General features: G+C 46.5%; 1 protein-coding gene across 1 annotated transcript in view; it reads left to right on the top strand.

The window, feature by feature from the left end:
• The first annotated feature begins 7,270 nt into the window (after positions 1 to 7,270).
• Positions 7,271 to 15,784, top strand: part of CSPG4 (chondroitin sulfate proteoglycan 4) — a 404,024-nt gene continuing 395,510 nt past the window's right edge. Inside the window, exon 1 of the mRNA XM_085643854.1 lies at positions 7,271 to 7,427. Coding sequence (XP_085499980.1) covers positions 7,346 to 7,427 — 82 coding nt within the window. The 5' untranslated portion in view covers positions 7,271 to 7,345. The remainder of the gene's footprint in view (positions 7,428 to 15,784) is intronic.

Raw genomic sequence — 15,784 nt, 5'->3', positions numbered from 1 at the left:
GCACCCCAACCACTGGTAATAGAATTAAGGTGGGCTTTGGGTATCCTACTGTCTTGCCACTGGCTTGACAGGTAATACAGGACCTCACAAACTCCTTCACTTTTTGGGACATCTGGGGCCAATAGGAGTGGGAGACCAATATTTCACATGTTTTGGTCTGGCCCAGGTGTCCAGCCAGGGGGATGTCATTAGCTAGAGTTAGTAGAAACTCCCTATACAACTGAGGCACTACCACTCTCCTAGTTGCACCAGGTTTGGGGTCTCTGGCCTCAGTGTACAGGAGTCCTTCCTCCCAATAGACTTTGTGGGAGTCTCTGACATCTCCCTGCTCCTGTGCAGCAGCTTGCTGCCTCAGGCTTTCAAGAGTTGGACAGTCCTGCTGCCCAAGGCACAGCTGTTCCCAAGCGGGTCCATCTGGTCCCAAGAGTTCTACCTCATAAGGTTCAAGCTCCATGGGCTCAGTTCCCTCTAGGGCTGAGAATTCATCTCCCTGAGGAGAGGGGTCCTGATCTGTTTGCTGTGTGGAAGCTATGTCACCAGTCTTCCTACTTTTCCTCTTGGGAGGTTGGGCCATCATTTCAGGCTACAACTCTCCTTTTTAGGTCTCGCCTGACCCAGCGCATGTGCTGGTCTGGCAAGACTTTTTGAGAGGGCTCCAAAAAGTGCTACCAGGCCAGCCTAGAGCTACAGTGCATGTGCGCGGGCGCGCGCACCATGCTTGACCGCGATTACTTTCACTTTCGCGGCAACACGGCCGCTTGACATAGCCAATAGGTCTCACTTTTGGGACCTTATAAGTATTTAGTTATGCAACTGTTGCATGGCTAAACACTTATAAGGTCCCAAAGGCGAGACTTATTGGCTATGCCAATGCTTGTTTACCCTGTGCTATGCACTGTGCTCTTGTTTTCTCTCACATTATCTCAGGGATTTGCAGCATGGCTGTATGTGTCTTTCTTCTACCTCAGCCCATGCTGAGGTCTCCAGATCATTTCCAAATAGGCAGGCGACTGTGAGTTTTGGAGAGACCACTACCTGTGTCAGGCCCGTAAACCCCCCATCTAATGTCACCATAGCCATGGCATGGTTATTGGTGACACTGTCAGCATTGGTAACTGGATAGGTTTTTCCAGTTAGGTGGTTGCTCTGGGGAAACCAGTGTATCTCTCACCATGGTGATACTGGCATCTATCATAGTCCCATTCACTAAAGGGTACTGCAGGTATTTCTTTAAATTAGGGGATCCGACAACCAAAGTGGCTAACCCTTCCTCCCCTTCATAGACTAAAACAGCCTCAGTGAGAGCCCTGATTTTCTCTGGGCACACTGTTGTTCCCATTTGAAGAATAACCACACCAGTAGAAACTGGAGAGGGATAGGGGCTATTTTTTTGGGACAGGCAAAATCTCCAGTTTGCTGTCCCTTCCTGTTACAATAGAAACATCAGACCTTAGCAGGATCAAACATTTTTCCTGTGTACCCACGAGCGGGCTGGGAGGAGTTCTTGGGCACACCCCCCTGACCAGGATTTAGGGTGCTTTAGAATACTCTTGTATTTTATCTTTACGTTTCTCACCCTCTTTCCCCTGGGGAGGCTTTGTGATCTCTTTCTTTTGGTCACACCCAGTGGTTGTCTTGGTTATCCTTGTCTTGACCCATTGGTCCGCCTTCTTTCTCAATTCTTGGGGAGAAATTGGACCTAGGTCTACCAGATAATGATGCAAAGTGAGCAAGGGACCAACGACTGGGTATACCCTGCCAACTTAGGACATACAGAGCAAACACAAAGAGATGGTGGATGGAGCGCTGAAACTTTTCAGACACTCACCTCCAGTCACAGATCTGGGTTGAATCCATCATTGTTCTTTAGCTCACTTTGCCACCCCAGTTCAGACCCAGCCATATGCAAATCAGTTTTGATCCTGTTCCTCATGGGAACAGTCCAGCCAGAACTGCCAAGCCAGGTCTTCCCTAGACCGGAAAAAAGCATCCTGGGACCCATTTCGGGGTAACACTCCTCATCAGCTAGGCTAGTATGAATCCAGTGGCAAAGCGAGCAAGGGACCTTGCTGAGCATACCCTGCCAACTTAGGGCGAACAAAGCAAACACAAGGAGATGATGGACGGAGAGCTGAAACTTTTCAGACAAACCCCCAGTCACAGATCTGGATTAAATCCAACATCTTCACAGACTTCTGCAGAGGCATTTCTTCCTGATTCTCCCTTTGTCCCAGGTTCTGACGTCATGTCACCCCTATGCACCCATCTTCCCTGGTGCAGGTAACTTGTGTCCTGCGGCATCCAGAGGTGGGGTGGCTCTGCAACCTTCTGTCCTCCAAGGAGTTTCTTTGGGGTCCTCTGGGAAGGGTCCTTTGTCTTTAAAACTGCAACCGCGATTTCTCCCTTGACTTCTATTGGACACGCACCTGTGTTTTTAACTCTGCACACAGCCTTCTTGGGGTTCCTGGGTACATACCTTGGGTGGTTCCTGGTTTCCCAAGCTCTTCTAAGTCCTTTGGTGCAAGTCTAATTCTAAGGTGCCTTCTGGGTGAATTTCTTAATAAATCTACCACTGGCATCAGTGTGGGTTTATTAAGAAGAGATGTTTGGTACCAAACATCTGGCGGTACAGTGAAGCCATCATATAGCTGGGGGACTCGAAATCATGAGTGTCCAGTCCATGTAAAGGTTATTGCTTCCCTGTGCACTTGTGTTATCTAATAATATACTTAGATATCACTGGGACATATCCACTCACGCAGATATGCCCACCCATAGGGTATAGTGCACCCTACCTAAGGGCTGTAAGGCGTGCTCTAGGGGTGACAATTCATGCTGCAGCCCTTAGGGACCCATTTTAGTCCCAATTCCCAGAGTGCCAGGGGTACCATTTACTAGGGGCATAGACAGAGCCTAAAGGGGTGCCAACTGTGGAAATATGGTACAGTTTAGAGAAAGAACACTGGTACTGGGTGGCTGGTTAGCAGGGACCCAGTACACTTTCAGTCAAAGTTGCATCAGATACACAGAAAAAAGTGGGGTGCAACTATGTCAAAAAGGGCACTTTCCTACATGTATTAAATGTATTTAGATAAAAAAAGCGTTAGTCAATAGGGGAGTTAGGCCTTACAACAGTTAAAACGGACTTTAGACGTTTTTCACTGCCTGGACATGTAACCATAAATATACATGTCCTACTTTTTAAATACAAATCACTCTGCCCTATGAGTCTTTAGGGCCTATCTTAGGGGTGACTTATATGTATTATAAAGGATGGTTAAGGCCTGGCAAAAAAAAAAATCCCAGCTTGAAACTGCACCTCAGACTGCAATGACAGGCCCGAGACATGTTTTAAAGTGAGTGCCCACTTGTAGCATAAAATGTAGAGGCCCTGGGTACATGTAGTACCATATAATAGGGAGTTATGAGTAAATTAAAGGTGCCAATCAGGTCAAGGCACATTTTACCATGTTTTAGCGAGAGAGACACTCAGCACTGGTTAGCAGTGGTAAAGTGCACAGAGTCCTAATGTCATCATAAACAAATTCAGAAAACGTGGAGGCAAAACATTTGGGGGTGCCCTTGCAAAGAAGGCAAAGTCTGATGGTGAGAAATAACTGTATTTTAGAGCAATCATTCTTATTGCGCACCATTTTATTATTTTTTCAACTTTGGCTTACAGGAAGCTTTAAGTGGGCTGGGTCCCCCCAGGTCTCAACCCCAGTAATACTTCATTAAAATGGACATTAAAACAGGTGCCTATTGTGTCCTGTATTAATGTCCTTAACTTTACGGGCAATAATTTTAACCAATTTCTGAACAATTAATATATAAATCCTGAAGGTAATCCATGTCAGTGATTTTCTTCCTGTTTACATTACATGTTTTACTTCCGCTTGCATTTCCTAAGAGTGTTTGCTATATTCAGGATGTTGTGTTTCTGTATTTTTTGTGTGCGTTGCATATAACTCTTGTATAGTGCATACTTTGAATTAAGTTGCCCCCAGGTATTTTAACAGGCCATGATTGAAAGCTCTGGAGTTGGGGCTGAAGGAAGTTAGAATGTCTCACTGAGTCTGTCAGTTGGTCAGAAACGTGTTAAGAATACATGGTCATCCTATCCTTGGCCTCTCTGAAGAGCGCACAGAGCAATGATCACGTATTCCAGTTGAAATTGAGGTTCTATGCAGGATTCTGTGTGTCAAGAAGATACATAGCTGTCAAAATATTGACAGGGTGAAAATAAAAGAAAATGCAGGGCTTAAATGTGAGTCAGAGGCGCTTTAAGGCATGGGCAAAGCAGCCAATTGCCCAGGGTCCCCACATTTCAAGTCCCCCCTTATAAATGGTTAGAGTGGTGCTATGGTTTTTACTGAGGCATCAAGGATGCGAGCCAGTGATGTGGATTTCTGATTATGAATATCCAGCAATTAAAGTTGCTTAGGATTTATTGTGCTTTAGTCCACTAAACATGCATCAAGCTGCACTGTGCCGTTTCTAGAATGGGAGTAACTGGCTAGTTAGATACTGAACTGCACACACAAAAAAAGAGAAAAATATGAAATATAAACATCTGAAAGTTTAACTTATAATTTAATATTATTTCAAATCAAAACTGATTGAATAATCTGAAGTGCATAATAAGTTTAAAGCTATTCCAAACAATGGGGGCCCTAAAAAATGGTTTATTCAGGGTCCCAAAAATCCTAATGAAAGCATTGGGGTAATAGGTAATACAGAAGAGGATGTGGGGCGGCCGTGCCTTCAAGGCGATGGTGCTGTGACAACTCCTTCAATTAGCTCCCCTGCTCTCTGTCCACTTCAGCTCTCCACCATGACCCAGCTTTGGCTCACTTCTCTCACTGCTCCTCTGATCTCTCCATCTTACCTGACTCTTCTCCTGCCTGATGACCAACTTTATCCCCTCTTTGCTATCTTGAACCAGGGATTTTCTCCATGAAAGGAAGCAGTGTTGGTTCACGCATCAAGCTCCACGGTGCCCCTTGGGTTCATTGGAAAATCCACTTGCAACATTTAGAAGTGTCTGTCCCTCATGTTCCGGTGTCCTTCGTTCACACAAGACTGCGGCCGGGTTCGCTTGTCTCACAATCCACATGGATGGTAGAACCTCTCCGTTACACGCTCAAGCTGCAGAGCCCTCATGTTCAGATCATTTCAGGGATGTCATTTGCAAATACAATGGAGATTTGCAAGGACATCTGAAGGATTTTGGGGGCCATGGGCCAAACGTATTTTGGGGGCCCCCGTTTGGAATAGCTTCGAATTTATGATCTCATGTCAGCTCTTTCTTTCATGCACTCTTTGGCCGGGTCACTGACAGTGCACAGACACACTCATCCAAATTCTAAATGTGTTTACATCTAATATTCAGGGACAGCTACAATATTGTTTCACAGCAGCAGCTCACTAATATTACTGCAAATAATCTCTGTGACACCCTCCCATTTCTCATATGTGAGGTCCTATTTTTATCTAAAAGAAACTAGTTTATGGATTTTACATTAAACAAAAAACACAACATTTCTCTTCAAAATGTTTGTAACAGACTCTCACACATCACCGACATTAAAAAATATATATTAAAGGAAACAGTATTTACAACAGTCTGTTTAAGAATTATTCGAAGACACTAGGGCAATACTCTGCAGATCAAAGCAGGTTCTTTCGGGGGGAACATAAGAAGTGTGGCCCTGGGCCAAAGCCCACTTTGCCCATGCCTCAAACGTCTTTGAGGTAAGCGGTTGTGTTGCCTGTTTAGCGGTGGTAAAGTGAAGGAGCTATGAGGAAGTGCATTCAGGGATGAGAGAAAAGAGGGTACTGAATAGGCAGGAGCTGAGGTTTAAAATATGTAGATGCAGGAGATATGGAGAGAGAAAAAGGACGTACAGATCTAAAATAGAGGGAACATAACAGGAGTGTTCGAGATGCTCTGAATACCACTACCCTTGCAACATTCTTCATTAATGTTGAATCTACAGTCTCATCATTTCAGAATTAAAACATTTTCAACATTAATTTTTAATAACAAAATGATTGTTGCTACTCGTTTACCTTAAACAGCTGACAGCAATTGACAAAGTCAGTAGTCCTGGATGATTTTAGATGTCTGTCAGTTGTTGTGCCATGCATGTTGATGCAATAACGGAAAGCCCAGACAGCCACCAAAATACTTTTCGGGTGGCACTCTATGGAAATCACAAAAATATAGTTTAGTGTTTAAGTCATTCCCTTAATTAGATAGGTCGTGCCCCTTTTAGACTGTGAGAGACCCCCCTCTTTTTCATTCCAATTAAAGCCGTCCTAACAGTGTGCTTTCCACGAGTAAATTCAATAAAAATGCTCCTTCAGAATGTACATGTTGTGTGTTGTGCTGACGTGAAGTCATGCGACATATCTAAAGCTGTTTATAGCCTGACTTAAAAATGGCACGCTTCCAACACACTCGCAGGACCTTCCGTCACCACGGTTCATTTCGGGTAAATTAGGGACGGAGATAGAACGGGCTGGGGTGGCTCACTGGCTTGCCCGGGATAACACAGCGCGGTCGGGAGGGATATCCAGCGATCCACAATCCACAATGGTTCCCCGCGGTCCTTTAGGATTTTTTCTACCACGAAAGTCAACCCCAATGCGTGAGAATAAAACGTTTGAGCCATCTTCCTGTGGTACCCTTCCTTCAGGAGGTATCGCTAGCGGAGAACTAACGACTCTCTTCCCGGCACAAAGTTTGGAAAGTGTGTGAGAGAGTTTTTTCAAAACTCATCTGTTGTGTGAATGAGGATGGGGGAGACGCCCAGTGCCCACGCGCGCGAGCTAGGCACAAAGGGCGCTTTCAGGTACAGGAGAGCTGCCCCGCTGGGCTGGTCCTCTGAGGATGGTGGTGGGGTGTGGTGCACGAGGGAGCGGCCTCCCTCCGTGACCCTCCCTCGCGCGCACCCCATCCTTGTTGGAGGTACTGTGTACATGGTTGAACCTTTGCTGCATCAAATACGTTTTGCAGAAACAATTGCACGTGGCGGTGATAGGCTAAGACTGACAGAACATAAGTCGTCAATCACTCTGAGTTTGAGGGGCTCCCGTGAAGGGTCTGTGGCCCCCGCCTCCAATCCAGGAGTTGGGGGCTTCCGCTCCGCAGCGCCCCCTCCCGCCCTCGCCGGCTCCAGCTGCCGGAGTGCACGAGCCAGGGCCCCGCCCTCGGGAGCGCACTATTAAATATAGTATAACGGGAGCCTGGATTGGAAACAGACGCGCTCTGTCTGGCTCTCTGGCTGCCGCTGCTCCCGGCTGCAAGCACCGATCGCTGCCCGGACTCCCATTTAACACCATGAAGTCTGCACCGGCCTTCCCGCCGCTGCTGCTGGCCCTGCTCCTGGCCCTGGGGGCGAGCGCCGGGCCGGACCCTGGAGGTAAGACCGGAATCTTGTGTTTGATGTCCACCTGACAGCATATTCATGTCTGTATTAAAAGGAATAATGAAAAAGTGGAATAATGGAAAAGTTCAGTTTGCTATGTTCTTTGGTTATGTGTAGCGCCTCTACCGCCCGTAGGCAGCTTCGTAGCGCTAATAGTAGGGGCGTGAGAGGCTGGACGTAGTTCTCAATATTGATTAAAGCAAAACCCTGCCTCTGGATTTGAAAGTTAAGCGAGACGTTGACATCTGAAAGTAGAACTCCCAACTTTACCAGACTTTTGTGCTAACACCACCAGTCCCAATTTGTATCTTTAGACCAGCCAGCATCGCCCATTGCCTCTTCTTTCTGCGTTCACCTTCGTAATCCCATAACATTTATTTATCCCCCCTCTTCTCCCCTCCCTTACCTGTCCGGCTAGCCTCATAGAGGGTTACTAGCACTTCGAAGCTTTTCACGTCTGTACTAGCCAGTGCTTGAAATTCACATATAGAGTCCTAGCACTCACTAAACCTATCGCTTTAATTTGGCCTGCACTGTCCGGTACGGAGTACCGGAACTTTTTTATTTTAAGAGGGAGAGTACCTGCACTTCTTAAGAGAAATGCAATACTTTTAACTGGAGAGTACAGGCACTCCTCATAACCTGCTCTTATATTTTTCCATTTCAAGCATTTACTAAACCGGATTACCTGTTTACTACGGAAAGTGCCGCTACTCTCCTGTTGAAATCTGCTGAGAACTGCTCGTAGTCTCCCTTTCTAACTAAAGACGAGAAGGCACTGCGCACCTGGCAGACCGGCACTTTGAAAGACTCAGAACTTCGCGCTGTCACGAACACTGCCCCAAACCGCAGGCATGGACACTGACAGTCATAGACAGTGACATTTGGAGACCAGCACTCACTCACGTGTATGACGTAAGGAGATCCGCCCTCACTCACAGAGAGTGACTGGGACAAGTCCTCAGTCGCAGTGTCATGGGGAGATCAGCACTCACTCACGCGTATCCTCAGTCGCAGACAGTGTCATGGGGAGATCAGGCTTCACTCGTGTATGACGTAAGGGCATCAGCCTCACTCACAGACAGAGACTGGGGGAAAAGCCCTCCCTCACAGACAGTGTCACGGGGAGATAAGCCCTCACTCAGAGACAGTGACTAGGAGATAAACCCTCACTCACAGACAGTGTCATGGGGAGATCAGTCCTCACTTGCATGTATGCCATAGGGGGATTAGCCCTCAATGACAGAACGATCAGCACTCACTCACATACAGTGGTATGGGGAGATCAGCCATCACTCGCATGTATGTCCTCACTGACTGAAGATCAGCCCTCACTCACAGACAGTGTCATGGGGAGATCAGCCCTGACTCACTGGCAGTAACTGGGCGATCCGCCCTCGCTCACTTACAGTGACACTGTAAAATCAGACCTCACTCTGACTCAGTGCCTGAAGATCAGCCCTCACTCACAGACAGTGATACACTGGGAGATCACTCCTCACTAATACACAAAAACAAAGAAATCAGTCTTCAGTCATACACAGTGATACAGCAAGGTCAGTCCTCACTCGCCCAAAGTTAGAGATAAACTGTAGAGACAGAGTGAAAGAAGACCAGCCCTTGCACACTGAGAGTGGTTGGTTGGTGAAATCAGACCGCACTCACTCAGACAGCGACACTGGGATATCATCAGCTCTCACCCGCAGTCAGTAGCACTGCTGTGTTACGTTATGCTATGCTGTGCTGTGCTATGCTATGTTATGCTATGTAATGCTGTGCTGTCTTATGTTATTCTATGTTACGTTACTTTGCGTGTTCTTGCGTAGCATGCATCTCACGCGGGCGGGTGTCCTGGCGCTGAAATGAGGGGCGGTTGTTGCCCTGGCCGGGTCCCCTCCTCTGGGAAGAGTCACGTTTTCAGTTTCTTCCTGAGTTCTAGGGTTGGGCTGATGGCCCTGATGTGGAGGGGAGTTCATTCCAGGCTTTAGGAGCCGGGTACGAGAAGGTGGGGCCACTGGGTGGGTGATACAGTAAGATCAGCGCTCACTCAGCAGCAGTGATACATGTGAATCAGCACTCACTCACAGACACTGAAACTGAGACATAAACCTTCACTCACACATGTCAGTGGGAGATCAGTCTTCATCCACAGGCAATGATACTCGGAGACAAGCTCTCGCTCACAGTTAGCGGCACTGGCAGATCAGTCCTCACTCACAAAGTGTGGCACAGGGAGACCCGCTCTTGTGCTGGGGGACTGTCCTTCACCCACAGTCAGTGAAACAGGGAAGGATCCCTCGGTTATGAACAGTGGCACAGGGAAGTCATCCCTCAGTCACAGACAGTGACAGTAGGAGATCAGCCCTCAGTGGCAGTGAGCGATCAGCTGTCACTCATCTGCATTGACTCTGGCAGCCTATCCCTCTGAGAAAGAGATATGTGCAATCAGCTGCCACTCACAGACAGACACTGGGAAATCAGTCCTAATCCACAGACAGTGACACAGAGGTGATCAGGACTCCGTCACAGAAGGTAACTCTGGGAAAGAAGGCCTCACTCACTGATATTGATGCTGTGGGATTGGTCCTCACTCACAGGCAGTGACACTGGGAGATCAGCCATCACTCAAAGTGAGTGACACAGGGAGATCATCTCTCTCACACAGAGCCGGCTTTAGGGCGGTGCGACCGGTGCCACCGTACCGGGTGCTGGCTTCCTGTGGGCGCCGTGTTTGAAAGTTTATTATGCTTTTGAAGCACCTGCTGCAGCGTGTCTTTCCCCCGGCAATTACCAGGCCTCACATAAATGTCAAGATAACTCGTGTGATTAATTATCTTCCTGGAGAGAGATCAGCATTTTGTATAGTTGAAGTTTTGACTTTTAGGTGAAGTTAGTGCAGAGGGTTAATATGCCTGCTGCAAAGAACGTGCACCAAGTAGATTACAGAGTGCGTATGATGTAAACAGATCAGCAGGTTACTGCTTTCAAAAGAGACCTCCTTTTGTTACTTGCAATTTAGAACTTAAAGTCCTAATATAGAATAGTGAGCTACTAACTTTCATCCTAGAACTGCATACACACTGCAAAGTATACATTATTAGAGCATTGATTAATGTTGCAAAAAGGGTTAATTTGGCTAGAAATAGATTCTTATTTTTAAAGAAAACTCCCAACTATGCTGTTTCTTTTTCGACTCTGAGTTTGTGCTTCTCCACACCAAGCACTCTTAAACTATACTGCCTACCAGTATGGATGACATGTGACTCCTACACTTTTAATCCTTTGGCTTATGTAACATTTCCTATACACTGATTTACATACATATGATTGATTGTCTCTGTGTAATGTGTGTGTGATGCAAAGTGCTCGGACACCCTACACTGGTATGAGTGGCGCTATATAACTAATTCAATGCATCTGGGAGGGTGTGGTTATGGAGACTTGGTCACTGTTAAAGGGTGCTAGTGAGAGAATCCGTGGTGGAGGTGGTCATTGGGGGGCGCCAACAAACATTGTCGCACAGGGCGCCACCAGCACTAAAGCCGGCCCCGCTCTCACACAGATTGTGATATGAGCAGTCAGCGCTCACTCACAGATAGAGACAAGAGGAGCTCACCCTTTCACTCCTAGACCAGACTCCACCCACAGACTGTGACTGTGAGATCAGTTTTCACAGGCTGACACAGAGCACAGAGAACATCCCTCACTCTCAATGATGCCAAAAAGGAATCAGTCCTCCCTCAAGACAGTGTGACACAGGGAAGGGTAGATTTCAGTTAGAGATAATGACATAGGGAGAGCATGTCACCACTGGGGCAGTAACAGAGGGGCTGTAATCAAACAAAAGGATTCACCTTTCAGGAGGGTTCTCTTGATAGAGTGTCTCACTGTGTCTGTCAAGAAAGTGTGTTTCCTATCTTGGATTGGATGCACACAGTGTTTGCTTGAATACCCCTCACACACCAAAAGGGCCCTTGGTGTCATGCTTCATCATGGGGATCTTACCGCCCCGCTGCGGGACGGGGCGTGCTACGACCAGCGACTACGCGGGAACACTGATCTTACAGTACTATGTGTTGTGTAGGGGCAGTGAGAGGAAGGGTCTAGAGTGAATGCAAAAAGTGAATTTAAAAAGGAACTGGCCTCATGGACTTAAGAAACTTTAATAGGTCATCGAGGCTGGACCTGTTAAAAATTGTGGTTCGGAGATGTCCTGCGTACATTGTGCGGATACTCCTAGTAAGTCAACATGTTTCGAAGCATCAAGGCTTCTTCATCAGGACTGAAACTGATCCCTTCAGTACTCACTATGTTGCTATCAAATGTGATTGTGTGCTATATACAAAAAGTGAAAAATGCAAAATAGCATGCACTTTATACAAGACCCATTGGTATTCCTAAAATGTTAGTCTGAAAGAGAAAGTACAATTAGTAATATAATTGCGCCTCCCAATGCGCAAACACGTGTAACATGTGTATGATACAAACACACATGGGTAGGTACATACTAAGATATGTAGGAGACAATACTCCATGAGCCTCTAGAATGCCATCCTGCGGCTCCGTCATGTAAATGAGTCCGTGGGAAGGCTCTATTTATGTGGCCGGTAGTTTGCAATTAGGTGAAAAATTATTGCACCTGTGAAAATGTTCGTGGTCACCCGAAAGTGAATATCTGATCACTTCAGGTGGGCGGGTTGCAACGCGCACTAGAGCGTTAGATTTGTCCAGCAGGAAGTTGCCGCGGGATGGCGTAACCTTGAGCGAGGCAGTGTTACGATTACGTAAGTATGGCATAGCCGTTTAGGGAACCAGAGACATACAGCCATCTACGGATCTCCCTGAAACCGCAAGCAATGGACAACAAACCTTTTTTTCCCTTTCTTTACTTAAAAGAATACAGTGGAAACACCCTTCCCACCCGTTCTAGAGGCTCATGGAGTATTGTTTCCTACATATCTTAGTATGTACCTACCCATGTGTGTTTGTATCATATACTTACCCACTTTCCTTCCAATTACTCTAGTCACTAGCAAAGAGTGTGTGCTTTCTGTTTTATGTGTGTGTGTCTTGTTCGCCTATTTTTATCTCCACAGGTCACGGCACTTATGTTTAACATACAACTAAGGCTAATGACACTACAGTCACATTGTGGCGCTTTGCATTTACAGGTTACACACGTTTGCGCATTGGAAGGCGCAATTATATTGCTAATTGTACTTTCTCTTTCAGACTAACATTTTAGGAATACCAATAGGTATTGTATAAAGTGCATGATATTTTGCATTTTTCACTTTTTGGATATAGCACACAATCACATTTGATAGCAACATAGTGAGTACTGAAGGGATCAGTTTCAGTCCTGATAAAGAAGCCTTGATACTTCGAAACATGTTGACTTACTAGGAGTATCTGCACATTGTAAGCAGGATATCTCCGAACCACCATTTTTAACAGGTCCAGCCTCGTTGACCTATTAAAGTTTCTTAAGTCCATGAGGCCAGTTCCTTTTTAAATTCACTTTTTTGCATTCACTCTAGACCCTTCCTCTCACTACCCCTACACAACACATAGTACTGTAAGATCAGTGCTTCCGCGTAGTTGCAGGTCGTAGCACGGCCCGTCCTGCAGCAGGGCCGGAAGACTCCCATGATGAAGCATGACACCAAGGACCCTTTTGGTGTGTGAGGGGTATTTAAGCAAACACTGTGTGCATCCAATCCAAGATAGGAAACACACTTTCTTGACACAGTGAGACACTCTTATCAAGAGAACCCTCCTTAAAGGTGGATCCTTTTGTTTAATTACAGATTCTTAGAGGAGGACGTATCCACCTCCAGTGTCCATGCAGGACACTACCTCTTCACTTCCTAATCTTGTTTTATGTAGTAACAGAGGGGCGTCAGCCCTCAGTAGCAGACAGTAACACTGGGAGGTCTGGCCTCCCCCACAGACAATGACACAGGAAGAAATCTTCCCTCAGCCCTGTCCTTGTCACTCACAGTGATCCCCAGATAACAACCTGTGGTCTGAGAGCTCAGACATCAGCAACAGACACTGCACCATAGCAGTAGAGGCTCGTGTACCAGCAGAGAGGCGGGCGTGACGAACGAGAAACAACAAAGGAGACGAAAAAAATTATAATAATTTACCTGCTGCATTACCGCATCTCCTCTCTTCTGCTCCATCCTCACCAGCACAGGCTCCCAGAATCCCCTGTGGGCAATCCCGAAGCTGCTCTCGTGCTGCTAACATGCTGCTGGCAGCATGAAAGCAGCACGGGCCCTGTGAGGAAATCCAATTGCACTGTATCAGTAGGCCAGAATGTAAGGGAAACCCATTGGGTTTATGCAAGAACCCGCATCCACCAACCTAGTTGGTGGCACACTTCAAGTTCGGAGGAGGATCCTGGAGGCATTTTTAATCTGTACACTCACCTCACGTTTGTCCCCAAAATAACCATATCGCTGTAATCAGGCGTCGAAGCACACCTAGGATGCACTCGGCACCCTAGGTGGGAACCCGACGATGAAGCATGCCACGACCTCGTTTGGTGGGTGAGGGCTCTTCTATAAACCCAATGGGCTTCCCTTATATTCTGGCCTACTGGTGCTGTGGAACTGGATTTCCTCACAGGGACCGTCCTCATTGTTACGTTATATTGTCTCCAGGGAAAAGGACGTGCCCCTTTCTTGTGTCCTCGCTGTCTCATTGTTTATGCAAGCATGAAAGCAGCATCAGGATTGGCCTGAGCACCAATGATTTGCGCTCCCAATGAGACTGGGAGCCTGTGCTTGCTGTCTCCAACCCGGAAATGCAACTCGGGTTGGAGAGAGCTTCACTGCATATCTCTGTTTGGCCGTCCTGAGACGGCCAGCCAAACCCACATGTGCACTGACAACAGTGCCCTGCCCACCACTCCCCCTCCATGATGGCCACCAATTAGGCTCCGCCCCAAGAACTCAGCTGGTGAAAGAAAAATAAAACAATAATAAGTACTTTTATTATCGTTTTATTTTTAAAGTTTTAGAGGCTTGTGGGTGAGGTGACGCTCTTCCGCCATAGTGGAGGCTCCGCCGCTGCACCTTAGGGATCATCTTTCATTCTGCATAAACAGTGCCACTTGAAGCAAGAGTACAGCCCTCAGTAGAGACTGGGAAAGAGCACTTAGTCAGAGTATATATAGTCACTGGGAGGGGATTAGCCTTTGGTCACAGACATTGATCAGGAAATCAGCCCTAATATAGAAGTCACAGATAGTGACCCTGGGATGTCTGTATTCAGTTACAGACAGTGACCCTGAAGCAAGAATATCGACTCTCGGCCACAGGCCATGCCACTCAGAGGCCAGTCTTCTCGGAGGAAGACAATGAAGCGGAGTAGGCGAGTACTCCTCGGTAACAGACAGTAGCAATCAATGATAGACTCCTTAGCTAGGCAAGTGACACTGGGACAGAAGGATGAGCCCCTAGTGACAGAGAGAGAGGTTAGCTATGAGCAGTGCTTTAAATGGGGTCGGTACTGAGTACCTGCACTTCTTTCATTTTAAAGGGCGACTACCTACACTTTTCAGCACTTGTGCAGTACTCTTAATTGGAGAGTATTAACACATCTAAGTAGCAAAAAGCTACTCTAAATTATTGAGTACCTGCACTTTTTTAATATTTCCATTTCAAACACTGGCTAGGAGTCACAGACTGATAGATGAGCCATCAGTCCCAGACACTGTAAGTAAACAAGCATTTGCAATTCAATAGGTCTCGCATTTGCAAGAGTTTAAGTTATTGACATTGTAAATGACAATGCCTTTTATTTATGTGTTTTGAAAACCAACACATAAATAAAAGACATTGTCATTTATAATGGCAATAGCTCAAACTCTCACAAATGCGAGACCACTTTAATTGTGGCCGCGTACCTTTCTTTAGATGCTGCCCGCCATATTCCGCTTAAAGCGAGCCCGGTCTAAAGAAAGGGGCACGGCTGCCATTAAAGTGAAAGCACAGCATGGGAGGCTTTTACAAAAAAAAACATTTGTTTGTGAAGTTCACAAAGAAAATAGTATTTTTTGTAAAAGATCCCCATTCTGTGCTTTCACATTAATGGACACGGCAAGCAGAGTCTAAAAAAAGGGGCACAGCCACCATTAAAGTGAAACCACGGTATGGGGCGCATTCACCCAAAAAAATACACAAAGGTTCCAGAGTGCAGCCGCGATAGTTAAAGCAGAATACGCTGGCAAATAAAATAAATAAGGACGCGCTGCTGCTATAGTTAAAGTGGACCTGCTGCCATTATTAATAAAAATATAAAAGCGGGTGGTGTGCTGCGATGTAGGAAAGTACGTTGTG

Source organism: Triturus cristatus, chromosome 3_1, assembly GCF_964204655.1.
Source record: "Triturus cristatus chromosome 3_1, aTriCri1.1, whole genome shotgun sequence".
NCBI lineage: Eukaryota > Metazoa > Chordata > Amphibia > Caudata > Salamandridae > Triturus > Triturus cristatus.
This window is presented reverse-complemented; position numbering and strand designations above follow the sequence as displayed.